The following is a 13,822-nucleotide window of genomic DNA, read 5'->3' as shown; positions in this document are numbered from 1 at the left end:
AAAACAAGACTGGGAAAGAATTCCACTTTCAAAGCTTCAACAATTAGTTTCCTCAGTTCCCAAACGTTTATTGAGTGTTGTTAAAAGAAAAGGTGATGTAACACAGTGGTGAACATGCCCTTTCCCAACTACTTTGGCACGTGTTGCAGCCATGAAATTCTTAGTTAATTACTTGTAAAAAAATAAAATAAAATAAGTTTATGAGTTTGAACATCAAATATCTTGTCTTTGTAGTGCATTCAATTGAATATGGGTTGAAAAGTATTTGCAAACCATTGTATTCCGTTTATTTCCCAACTCATATGGAAACGGGGTTTGTAATCCAACATTGCCTTCAAAATATTATTGCTTTTTCTTTTACTTGCATTGGGATTAGAAATTGGGTGTCATAAACTACTAAAAAAAGTAAACAAATGTGTTTGCATGCGTGCGTGTGTGTGTGTGTGTGTCACGCTGATGTCAGGTGTTGTCTCATGGCAGGCGGCGGCCTAAAAATATCACGTTAAAGAGAGAGAAGTTACTATTCCTCTACTGTATGTGTGCCCTCCTGCATACTGTGGAGAGAAAACACACACATATGCACACACTTGAGGACAGGATCTTGAGTCTGCAGTCCCCCATGACAGGGAGACACAGGACGGGTGAGTGATTTAATTTATAAAATACAGGAATTTAAATAATCTGATTTAACTGTAAAATCATCCTTTATAGTCTCTAAAATGAACTGACACTGACTGCGATAGATGATGGAACAACCTTCCATTATCTATTAGGTCCTCCCAGTGTCTGATTCAATTTAAGTCTAGGCTAAAAAACATAGTTTTACTCCCTTAGACAGGATATCTTGGTTGTTTTCATTTTGTCTTTTTTCTTTAGTATTTTTGGTGATATATTCTGCACTTATTTTAAGGTATAGTTTACTACTGTATTTTATTCATCCTTCCGTGTTAATATGTAGATGTGACACTTTGTGCCCCTTTTCTGAAGTCTGTTGAGCACTTTGGCCAACTGGGGTTATATAAATAAACAAACTGAAATATAAATAAACAAACTGAACTGAACATGTAAATGAAAATATAAAATCCAAAACCAGTGAAGTCAGCACGTGGTGTAATTTGTAAATAAAAACAGAATACAATGATTTGCAAATCCTAGTCAACTTATATTCAATTGAATAACCTGCAAAGACAAGATAATTATTGTTCAAACTGAGAAACGTAATTTTTTTTGCAAATAATCATTCATTTAAAATTAAAATGGCAGCAATACATTGTCAAAAAGTTGGCACAGAGGCATTTTTACCACTGTGTTACATGGCCTTTCCTTTAAATAACACTCAGTAAACGTTTAGGAACTGAGGAGACTCATTTTTGAAGCTTTTCAAGTGGAATTATTTCCCATTCTTGCTTGATGTACAGCTTAAGTTTTTCAACAGTTTCTCCTTTGTGGCATTTGACGCTTCATAATGCGCCACACATTTTCAACGGGAGACAGGTCTGGACTACAGGCAGGCCAGTCTAGTACCCGGACTCTTTTACTATGACGCCAAGCTGTTGTAACACATGGCTTGGCATTGTCTTGCTGAAATAAGCAGGGGCGTCTATGATAACGTTGCTTGGATGGCAACATATGTTGCTCCAAAACCTATATATACATTTTAGCATTAATGGTTCCTTCACAGATGTGTAAGTTACCCATGCCTTGGGCACTAACACACCCCCATACCGTCACAGATGCTGGCTTTTGAACTTTGCGCCCATAACAATCCGGATGTTTTTTTTTCCTCTTTGTTCTGGAAGACACAACGTCCACAGTTTCCAAACACCATTTGAAATGTGGTCTCGTCCGACCACAGAACACATTTCCACTTTGCAGCTGTCCTTTTTAGATAAGCTCGAGCCCAGCGAAGCCGGCGGCGTTTCTGGGTGTTGTTGATAAATTAATTTCGCTTTGCATAGTAGAGTTTTAACTTGCACTTACAGATGTAGCGAAAAATTGTAGTTACTGTCAGTGGTTTTCTGAAGGGTTTCTGAGCCCATGTGGTGGTATCCTTTACACAATGATGTCTTTTTTTGATGCAGTTCGGCCTGAGGGATTGAAGGTCACGGATATTCAATGTTGGTTTTCTGCCTTTCCACTTTGGCAGGGATTTCTCTAGATTCTCTGAACCTTATGATATCAAGGACTGCAGATGGTTAAATCCCTAAATTCCTTACAATAGATCAGTGGTTCTCAACCTTTTTTCAGTGATGTACCCCCTGTGAACATTTTTTAAATTCAAGTACCCCCTAATCAGAACAAAGCATATTTGGTTGAAAAAAAGAGATAAAGAAGTAAAATACAGCACTATGTCATCAGTTTCTGATTTATTAAATTGTATAACAGTGCAAAATTTGTACTGGTCTTTCTTGATCTACTTGGAAAAAAGATATAAAAATACACCCTGCGGTGAAGTGGCGACATGTCCAGGGTGTACGCCGCCTTCCGCCCGATTGTAGCTGAGATAGGCACCAGCGCCCCCCGTGAGCCCAAAGGGAATAAGCGGTAGAAAATGAATGGATGATGAATATAAAAGTAACTAAAAACTTGTTGAAAAATAAACAAGCGATTCAATTATAAATAAAGATTTCTACACATAGAAGTAATCATCAACTTAAAGTGCCCTCTTTGGGGATTGTAATAGAGATCCATCTGGATTCACAAAAAAAGAAATCTTTAACATCAATATTTATGGAACATCTCCACAAAAATCTAGCTGTCAACACTGAATATTGCATTGTTGCATTTCTTTTCACAGTTTATGAACTTACATTCATATGAATGTAAGTTGTTGAAATATTATTCAATAAATATATTTATAAAGGATTTTTAAATTGTTGCTATTTTTAGAATATTTAAAAAAAATCTCACGTACCCCTTGGCATACCTTCAAGTACCCACAGGGGTACGTGTACCCCCATTTGAGAACCACTGCAATAGATGGTTGAGAAATATTGTTCTTAAACAATTTGCTCACACATTTGTTAACAAAGTGGTGACCCTTGCTCTATTCTTCTTTGTGAATGACTGAGCATTTCAGGGAAGCTGATTTTACACCCAATCATGGCACCCACCTGTTCCCAATCAGCCTGTTCAACTGTAGGATGTTCCAAATGAGTGTTGGATTATGAGCATTCCTCAACTTTCTCAGTCTTTTTTGGAATTTGTGCCAGCTTTTTTTAAACATGTTGCAAGCATCAAATTCCAAATGAGCTAATGTTAGCAAAAAAACAACAAAGTGTTCCTGTTCGAACAGTAAGTATATTGTCTTTGCAGTCCAAGCAATTGAATATATGTTGAAAAAGATTTGCAAATCATTGTATTCTATTTTTATTTACCATTTACACAACATGCCAAATTCAGTGGTTTTGGGGTTTGTACATAAAAGTGTATACAAACACATTTAAAAGTGATTGCATTCATTTGTGGCCAAATTATCCAATATATGTCAATCAATCAATGTTTATTTATATAGCCCCAAATCACAAATGTCTCAAAGGACTGCACAAATCATTACGACTACAACATCCTCGGAAGAACCCACAAAAGGGCAAGGAAAACTCACACCCAGTGGGCAGGGAGAATTCACATCCAGTGGGACGCCAGTGACAATGCTGACTATGAGAAACCTTGGAGAGGACCTCAGATGTGGCCAACCCCCCACCCCCCTTTAGGGGACCGAAAGCAATGGATGTCGAGCGGGTCTAACATGATACTGTGAAAGTTCAATCCATAGTGGCTCCAACACAGCCGCGAGAGTTCAGTTCAAGCGGAACCAAGACAGCAGCGAGAGTCCCGTCCACAGGAAACCATCTCAAGCGGATCAGCAGCGTAGAGATGTCCCCAACCGATACAGGCGAGCGGTCCATCCTGGGTCCCGACGAGCGGTCCATCCTGCGTCTCGACTCAGGACAGCCAGTACTTCATCCATGGTCATCGGACCGGACCCCCTCCACAAGGGAGGGGGGGACATAGGAGAAAGAAAAGAAGCGGCAGATCAACTGGTCTAAAAAGGAGGTCTATTTAAAGGCTAGAGTATACAGATGAGTTTTAAGGTGAGACTTAAATGCTTCTACTGAGGTAGCATCTCGAACTGTTACCGGGAGGGCATTCCAGAGTACTGGAGCCCGAACGGAAAACACTCTATAGCCCGCAGACTTTCTTTGGGCTCTAGGAATCACTAATAAGCCGGAGTCCTTTGAACGCAGATTTCTTGCCGAGACATATGGTACAATACAATCGTCAAGATAGGCTGGAGCTAGACCGTGTAGTATTTTATACGTAATTAGTAAACTACTATGTATTACATTTATTATGTGCATTATTGTTTGTTTATTATTTTGAATTGTCTATTTTTTCCCATGGTCCTTGGAGTTGAACTATGTCCTCCTGTGTGGTAAAATCAAGAGGAAAGAACCCCTATGCGGCAGTCCAGGTGGACCCAGATAGTGATTACATCACACCGGGTACACTAGACCTGGAGCAGCTCTTTTGGACCGGCCCCAGTGCTCAGTATGCACACGTCAACCAAGTCTGGACCAATGTCTTCATCGGGGATGAGTGAGTAAATGTAGATTGGTGGTCAGATATGCAGAGTCATACCAAAGACTATAAAAATGGGACCCATTCCATGCTGCTTGGCACTCAGCATCAAAGCTTGGAATTGGGGGTTATATCACCAAAAATTATTCCCGGGCGCGCCCCCCGCTATTGCCCACTGCTCCCCTCACCTCCCAGTGGGTGATCAAGGGTGATGGGTCAAACGCAGAGAATAATTTCGCCACACCTATTATGTGTGTGACAATCATTGGTACTTTAAATTTAACTTTGAAAAATGTTTTTAAAAAATGTTGTGAGAGGGAATCATATTTATAAGGTCAATGTGTATTCAATTATGTAGAAAACAGCCACTACTACCCGAAAGTACTGTAAAAAAGAAAAACAAAAACCCATAAAAATCATTATAAATACCAACAGCTGTGTACAGCTAAGAACTAAACAAATCATACAATATAGTTAGTAATACCCATGAAATGTGGAGAGAAACCAGTACAGGAGTGGTGTGGTCATGTTTTTTTTGTAGATGTGAGAATGCGTGCAGCCGGATTCTGGACGGGTTGTAAGTACAGCAAGCCAGTGTTTCTCAACCTTTTTCGAGCCAAGGCACATTTTCGCGTTGAAAAAATCCGGAGGCACACCATTAGCAGAAATCATTAAATAACAAATCTCAGTTGACGGTAAAATGTCGTCACAATCGTTGGATACGACTTTAAACCATAACCAAGTAATATAGGTCTTGTCTCAAAGTAGGTGTACTGTCATCACCTGTCACATCACGCCCTAACTTATTTTGAGTTTTCCTGTGTATAGTGTTTTAGTTCTTGTCTTGGGTCCTATTTTGCTGGCTTTTTCTCTTTTTTTGGTATTTTCCTGGAGCAGTTTCATGTCTTCCATTGAGCGATATTTCCCGCATCTACTTTGTTTTAGCCATCAAGAATATTTCAGTTGTTTTCATCCTTCTTTGTGGGGACATTGTCGATTGTCATGTCATGTTCGGATGTACATTGTGGACGCCGCCTTTGCTCCACAGTAAGTCTTTGCTGTCGTCCAGCATTCAATTTTTGTTTACTTCGTAGCCAGTTCAGTTATATTTTTGTTCTGCATAGCCTTCCCTAAGCTTCAATGCCTTTTCTTAAGGGGCACTCATATTTTGTTTATTTTTGGTTTAAGCATTAAACACCTTTTTACCTGCACCCTGCCTCCCTCTGTGTGCAGGTAAAAATTAGCTACCGGCTGCCACCTATTGATATGGAAGAGTATTACACGGTCACTGCCAAGCTCTCGACAACATGACACTCAACAACAACACATCATACCTTGAAGGTACAACCCATTTATCATTTATTTGCAGACTATAATTACTGGTTTGCAAAAAATATTTTTAACCCAAATAGGTGAAAATACATAATCTCCTACGGCACACCAGACTGTATCTCACGGCACACTAGTGTGCCGCGGCACAGTGGTTGAAAAACACTGCAGTAAACCACTGAATATTACCAGGGACAAGCACGGTTGTTTCTAACTGCTTTGTGAGCAGATATTTCCAAGGGGTCTGAGCTGGAAAAGGGTAGTTGTAAAATCACAGAATTATTTGCTTGTGGAGTTTCAAAAGACTTTTCAATGAAAAAATCGGAGACTTTTTTGCAGAAGTACCGTATTTCTTGGACTATAAGTCGCAGTTTTTTTTCATAGTTTGGCCGGGGGTGCGACTTATACTCAGGAGTGTGTGAAATTATTAACACATTACCGTAAAATATCAAATGATATTATTTAGCTCATTCACGTAAGAGACTAGACGTATAAGATTTCATCGGATTTAGCGATTAGGAGTGACAGATTGTTTGGTAAACGTATAGCATGTTCTATATGTTATAGTTATTTGAATGACTCTTACCATAATATGTTAGGTTAACATACCAGGCACCTTCTCAGTTGCTTATTTATGCCTCATATAACGTACACTTATTCAGCCTGTTGTTCAATATTCTTTATTTTAAATTGCCTTTCAAATGTCTAATCTTGGTGTTGGGTTTTATCAAATACATTTCCCCCAAAAATACGACTTATACTCCAATGCGACATATATATGTTTTTTCCTTCTTTATTATGCATTTTCAGCGGGTGCGACTTATACTCCGGAGCGACTTATACTCGGAAAAGTACGGTACTGTCCTGACCTGTTACGCAGATCATGTCGTGTTTGGTGTTTTGTCACACCAAAGACTATAAAAAAATGGGACCCACTGCCTCCCTGCTTGGCACTCAGCATCAAGGGTTGGAATTGGGGGTTAAAGGCCTACTGAAAACCACGCAGTCTGATAGTTTATATATCAATGATGAAATATTAACATTGCAACACATGCCAATACGGCCTTTTTAGTTTACTAAATTACAATTTTAAATTTCCCGCGGAGTTTCATGTTGAAAACGTCGCGGAATGATGACGCGTGCGCGTGACGTCTCGAGTTGGAGGGGACATAGTAGCGCAGCACCACTTGTGGCTAAAAGTCGTCTCTTTTCATCGCGCAATTAGACAGTATTCTGGACATCTGTGTTGCTGAATCTTTTGCAATTTGTTCAATTAATAATGGAGAAGTCAAAGTAGAAAGATGGAGGTGGGAAGCTTTAGCCTTTAGCCACACAAACACACGGTGTTTCCTTGTTTAAAATTCCCGGAGGTGAAGCTTTGATATGGATCAGAGCGGTCAAGCGAACATGTATCCCGACCACTTGTCAAAAGGCAGGTTTCGGTCAGAAAATTGTGGTAAAAAGTCGCCTCTTACTGGAGATCTGCGAAGCTTGCGCCGTCCAGACACTGCACGTCAACACAACCGTGGCCACACTCCTCCGACTATCAGGTACTATTTAACTCACTAAAACACTAGCAACACAATAGAAAGATAAGGGATTTCCCAGAAGTATCCTAGTAAATGTGTCTAAAGACATCTAAATCGCTACCAATGTAATCGCCTTTTTTTTTTCCTAGTCCTTCGCTATCAGTATCCTCAGCCACGAATCTTTCATCCTCGCTCAAATTAATGAGGAAATTGTCGTTTTCTCGGTCCGAATAGCTCTTGCTGCTGGAGGCTCACATTATAAACAATGTGAGGACGTGAGGAGCCCTCACACCGGTGACGTCATCGTCTGCTACTTCCGGTAAAGGCAGGGCTTTTTTTATTAGCGACCAAAAGTTGCGAAATTTATCGTCAATGTTCTCTACTAAATCCTTTCAGCAAAAATATGTCAATATCGCAAAATGATCAAGTATGACACATAGAATGGACCTGCTATCCCCGTTTAAATAAGAAAATCTCATTTCAGTAGGCCTTTAAATCACCTTAATTGATTCCTGGGCGTGGCACCACTGCTGCCCACTGCTCCCCTTAATTCCCAGGGGGTGATGAAGGGGATGGGTCAAATGCAGGGGACAAATTTCACCACACCTAGTGTGAGACAATCATTGGTACTTTAACTTTAACTTAAATTTGTTATTCTTCTTCTTAGTTTAGTGGTCTGTTTGATTCTGAGTGCTCCTTTTCTCCTTTTGTTTACCTCTCTTCTGGCTTCTGGTTGCTGATTAAAACACACCTGCTGCCAATCACAATATTCCCCTTTTCATACCCGCCTCAGCGTTCAGCAGGCATGGGATCAATTTCAAAGTTAATTGAATACAGTTTTGATTGATTGATACTTTTATTAGTAGATTGCACAGTACAGTACATATTCCGTACAATTGAGCACTAAATGGTAACACCCGAATAAGTTTTTCAACTTGTTTAAGTCGGGGTCCACGTTAATCAATTCATGGTACAAATATATACTATCAACATAATACAGTCATCACACAAGTTAATCATCAGAGTATATACATTGAATTATTTACATTATTTACAATCGGGGGGCTGGGATGAGGAGCTTTGGTTGATATCAGTACTTCAGTCATCAACAATTGCATCAACAGAGAAATGTGGACATTGAAACAGTGTAGGTCTTACTTAGTAGGATATGTACAGCCAGCAGAGAACATAATGAGTTCACATAGCATAAGAACAAGTATATACATTAGAAGTACATTTGATTATTTACATTAGGTTATTTATAATCCGGGGAGATGGGATGTGAATGGAGGAGGGTATTAGTAAAGTGTTGAAGTTGCCTGGAGGTGTTGTTTTAGAGCGGTTTTGAAGGAATATAGATACTTTTAATATACTTTTATACCTGTTGGGAGTGCATTCCACATTGATGTGGCATAGAAAGAGAATGAGTTAAGACCTTTGTTAGATCGGAATTTGGGTTTAACGTGGTTTGTGGAGCTCCCCCTGGTGTTGTGGTTATAGCGGTCATTTACTTTAAGGAAGTAGTTTGACATGTACTTCGGTATCAGGGAGGTGTAGCGGATTTTATAGACTAGGCTCATTGCAAGTTGTTTTACTCTGTCCTCCACCCTGAGCCAGCCCACTTTGGAGAAGTGGGTTGGAGTGAGGTGTGATCTGGGGTGGAGGTCTAAAAGTAACCGGACGAGCTTGTTCTGGGATGTTTGGAGTTTAGATTTGAGGGTTTTGGAGGTGCTGGGGTTTAATTAAACATGACGAAATGCTCTGGAAAAAAAAACGTTTGAAGGAAGTGGGCATTATACTGCAAAGGGTAAATGGAATAATATATAATAAATTGGGAAAAATGCGGGAAAAATACAAAAATTGGAAACATTTAAAAAAATATATACAAGTCAATAGAATGAAATTAAAGCATATGTATTGTTTGGAAACAGGAAGACAGCCCTGGAGCGACCTGGTCTGAAGGAGTTGGGCATCACACATGTGCTGAATGCTGCGGAGGGCAAGTGGAATAACGTGCTGACTGGTGCAGATTACTACGCTGACATGGACATCCAATATTTTGGCGTGGAGGCTGACGATAAACCCACCTTTGACATCTCCCAGTTCTTCTGTCCGGCGACACAATTCCTCAGCGAGGCCCTGAACCAACCACAAAGTAGGTCAACACACTTGAATGTGTTTTTTTTGTTATGTATCATCATCATCCTTTCACTTGTGCCATAGACAAGGTGTTGGTGCACTGCGTGATGGGTCGCAGCAGGTCAGCCTCTCTGGTCTTGGCCTACCTGATGATGGAGCACGGCTTGACTGTGGTGGATGCCATTGAGCACGTGCGACAGCGCCGCTGCATCTTGCCCAACCATGGCTTCCTGAAGCAGCTCAGAGCTCTTGACATCGCCCTGCAAGAGAAGAAGCTCCGAGTGAAAAGACAGATGCAAGACAAACACTCGTGAACATTAAAAATCTGAATCTTTTAGCTCATTCTTACTCGTTTTTAAGGAAGATTTTTGAAAATGTTTTGAAAAATGTGGGTACAGTATATTCGAAGGCTGAGGCAGCTTGACACAAATGAATAAAACATTAAAGCACACGCGCACACACACACACACACATTCTTGTATTTGTTGCCTTCTTTAGACCTCCGAAAAATGCCTGCCTCTTTAGTACGACCCTTTCTAGATATATAAAGATTTGTATTTACAACATTAATAATATATGAATACCAGTGATGTGCGGTGAGGTTCATGGCTGGTGAAGCACTGACTTCATCACAGTCAGATTAATAAACGTATGAACCCTATAGAGCAGGGGTCGGGAACCTTTTTGGCTGAGAGAGCCATTAAAGCCAAATATTTTAAAGTGTATTACCGTGAGAGCCATATAATATATTTTAACACTGAAAAAAAAAAAGTATGCATTTTTAAGTAAGACCAACATTTTTAGAGTATAATAAGTCTTATTTTTGTTTTATAACATTTGTATTCTGAAGCTAACCAATAATAAATTAAATACTTCATACCATTGATGCGACTTCTTGAACAGGAGTGGTAGAAAACGGATGGATGGATTAAAATTCATGAGAATGTTTTCTATTTTCAACGTTATTTTTAATACTGGTTACCAGCGGAATTAGAGAAAAAAATGTGTCTGAGGGCCGGTTTATCTGATTTTTAAGAACACTAATACAAAAACTCACAATAATGTCTGATTGAATGCTAAAAAAGTTATGAGAGACTGTCTTAAAAAAACAGAATGGTATTTTACTTTTTTTTTTTTACTGAACGAGACACCCAGAATGTACATGAAAATAAAGCATGTGGGATTTACAATATAAACTATGAACGATAAAATACTGAATATTGACAACATATGAATGTCACACCACCTCTCGATCGACGTATTTTACAATCAAACAATGCAACAAACACAGCAAAATATGAAAGTGAAGGGTAAAAAAACCCCACTTACAATCTGATACATCACTAAACTTTAGAACTTTGTCGTAAAAATGTCTTTCCACGTCTGTCCCTGACACCCGCATTTCAGGTTGACTCCTCTGGAAACACTCTGTGGAAACGCTCCCCACCCACACTGCTTGGTGCCTCGTGTGAGCTGCCGTGACTTAATTACCACAGTAACAAATTAGATTAGCATAGTAACTAAATTACATTACCATAGTAACTAGTGTATCATGCAAAAGAGCAGATTTCAACCATCGAAATATTTTGTAACGTTCAAGACTCACGGCAATTTGAAAACATCACTGCACACCATAATGGCAGCTATAATTTCCATATTGAAGATCTAAAAAAATTATTTGGGAATGTCCGGCGGGCCTGATTGAAAAGCATTAACGGGCGGCAGGTCTGGTGTTAAGCAATGTCAGCTAAGATGTATCTGAGAGCCAGATGCAGTCATCAAAAGAGCCACATTTGGCTCTAGAACCATAGGTTCCCTACCCCTGCTATAGAGTATCTTATTCACCATTTGATTGGCAGCAGTTAACGGGTTATGTTTAAAAGCTCATACCAGCATTCTTCCCTGCTGGGCATTCAGCATCAAGGGTTGGAATTGGGGGTTAAATCACCAAAAATGATTCCCGGCCGCTACTGCTCACTGCTCCCCTCACCTCCCAGGGGGTGAACAAGGGGATGGGTCGAATTCAGAGGACAAATTTCACCACACTTGGTGTGTGTGTGACAATCATTGGTACTTTAACTTAATGTAGCAGGTACTTTAGCTAGTATAGTAAAAGTTCTCAATATTTGGGCTAATCAGAAGTCTAGATCGGTGGTTCTCAAATGGGGGTACGCGTACCCCTGGGGGTACTTGAAGGTATGCCAAGGGGTACGTGAGATTTTTTAAAAATAGCAACAAGTGAAAAATCATTTATAAATATATTTATTGAATAATACTTCAAGAAAATATGAATGTAAGTTCATAAACCGGGAAAAAAAAATGCAACAATGCAATATTCAGTGTTGACAGCTAGATTTTTTTGTGGACATGTTCCATAAATATTGATGTTATAGATTTCTTTTTTTTTGTGAAGAAATGTTTAGAATTATGTTCATGAATGCAGATGGATCTCTATTACAATCCCCAAAGAGGGCACTTTAAGTTGATGATTACTTCTATGTGAAGAAATCTTTATTTATTATTGAAGCACTTGTTTATTTTTCAACAAGTTTTTAGTTATTTTTATATCTTTTTTTCCAAATAGTTCAAGAAAGACCACTACAAATGAGCAATATTTTGCACTGTTATACAATTTAATAAATCAAAAACTGATGCCAATGTGCTGTATTTGACTTCTTTATCTCTTTTTTTCAAACAAAAACACTTTGCTCTGATTAGCGGATACTTGAATTAAAAAAATGTTCACAGGGGGTACATCACTGAAAAAAGGTTGAGAACCACTGGTCTAGATTACGACTCGGAGAGACACAATTAAATACTTTAAATGATACTAGTGTTATTTAAACATGTACAGTGCAACAGTGGACAGACATTAATAGGAATGGCCATTCAAAACAGAAGAAAAAAACAGAAAGCAATCTCAACAAACAATGTTGGTTTAGTTCAAGTAATTCATAAGAAGTAATATCAAAAGTTCTTTAAGTTTTTAGGAGCCTCATGAGACTGATCGCAGTCCATATGTGCATTCGCAGTTCATACAGCCACACGGGTTGGCGTTGTGGATATGGCAATTTGTAGTGAAAGTTCAGTTTATGGGCAGGTTGTACAGTAGCAAGAAAACATGCAAATGGCCTTAAAACGCCACAATACTCAGTCACCACATTTAAGTACCTAAAATAAAGACTCGACATGAAAATAAATTCAACCGGATCAGAAACATTGGGGAAAACGGGATTAAACCCCGATGCTAACCGCCCATAGAAAATACATGGGTACGGCTAGTGGCTACTATTAGCAAACAAATTCACTTACCAACTCCACACACTCTTTCGTCGCAACTCTACCCTGATGGTCGGCACCTATACGTTTACAATTAGTTGTAAAATGTTGGACGGTTGTTTTTACGATATGCAGGCAAACGATAACTTTTAAACATACCGGCTTCAGATGTCCCAAACCTGGCCGAGTAGTGCAGAAATGATCACTGGGATCACTAGCGCCCTCTACCACCAGGAGGCTGGAGAACAGGTGCCTCACATAGTGCGTATTCGGAGCCGTTTTATGATTGCCCAGCACAAGAAATACGTTACACACATACAGTTGTTGACAAAATACACTGTACATTATATACCTCAGCTAACTAAACTATGGAAATGTATAATATAATTCATATAGCAATAGCTGAGTCATTGCGCAATCCATGGTGACGGGGGGGCTCAGCTGGCTGTGACTCACCGCAAGTAATTCTCAGTATTTGAACGGCAAATGTGAAAATTCAGCGATTTTGAATAAAAATTATCTAAAACTGGTGAAGTTAAATGGAAAATAACTTTATAGTATAACCACTGGATACATATAACAATTAAATTTTTTTTTTCTTTTTAACTTTTTTTCTTTCCTGCCTCACCTGCCTAACCTGACTGCACCTCACTGATAAATACTATGCGCTTATGAAAAAGCTTGTTGTGAAAAACGAGTTGGAATTTCACAAGAAAAACGTAGAATTTTGGCAGTATTAAGATAAAAGTCGTCATTTTACTCAACGCAAGTCAAAATTTTACAAGAAAAACTGAACATGTGTGCAATATTGTGATAAAAGTTGGAATTTTACTCAAAAATAGTCACATTTTTAAAGGAAAAGCTTAACATTTGGGCAATTTTATGAAAGGAGTCATAATTTTATTATTCTAACATTGACAAAATTTGAAAGTTTTCTTATAAGATTGCGCCTTTTGTCGAGTAAA

At 39.0% G+C, this 13,822-nt stretch overlaps 1 protein-coding gene across 2 annotated transcripts; it reads left to right on the top strand.

Moving 5' to 3' along the window:
- Positions 1 to 482: 482 nt before the first annotated feature.
- On the top strand, positions 483 to 9,915 carry LOC133559017 (dual specificity phosphatase 29-like). Of its 2 annotated transcripts, none has more exons than XM_061910292.1 (4): positions 483 to 641; positions 4,414 to 4,599; positions 9,371 to 9,594; positions 9,663 to 9,915. In XM_061910292.1, the coding sequence occupies exons 2-4, from the start codon at positions 4,421 to 4,423 to the stop codon at positions 9,890 to 9,892; spliced, it is 633 nt and encodes a 210-aa protein (XP_061766276.1). In that variant the 5' UTR covers positions 483 to 641; positions 4,414 to 4,420; the 3' UTR covers positions 9,893 to 9,915. The 2 variants fall into 2 exon arrangements, with proteins under 2 accessions (XP_061766276.1, XP_061766277.1); XM_061910293.1 differs by having other exon boundaries at positions 514 to 641; positions 4,405 to 4,599.
- The last annotated feature ends 3,907 nt before the right edge of the window (positions 9,916 to 13,822 follow it).

The sequence above is a fragment of the Nerophis ophidion genome, linkage group LG09 (genome assembly GCF_033978795.1).
Source record: "Nerophis ophidion isolate RoL-2023_Sa linkage group LG09, RoL_Noph_v1.0, whole genome shotgun sequence".
Classification (NCBI taxonomy): Eukaryota; Metazoa; Chordata; class Actinopteri; order Syngnathiformes; family Syngnathidae; genus Nerophis; species Nerophis ophidion.
Note: the sequence above shows the minus strand (reverse complement) of the source record. Positions and strands in the feature narration are given on the sequence as shown.

Excerpts from the sequence above, each read along its gene's own strand:
- LOC133559017 (XM_061910292.1), top strand. The coding sequence starts at position 4,421 with ATGTCCTCCTGTGTGGTAAAATCAAGAGGAAAGAACCCCTATGCGGCA. Across the intron at positions 4,600-9,370 it reads AATGTCTTCATCGGGGATGA|GAAGACAGCCCTGGAGCGAC; the intron begins GTGAGTAAATGT and ends GTTTGGAAACAG. Across the intron at positions 9,595-9,662 it reads GGCCCTGAACCAACCACAAA|ACAAGGTGTTGGTGCACTGC; the intron begins GTAGGTCAACAC and ends CTTGTGCCATAG.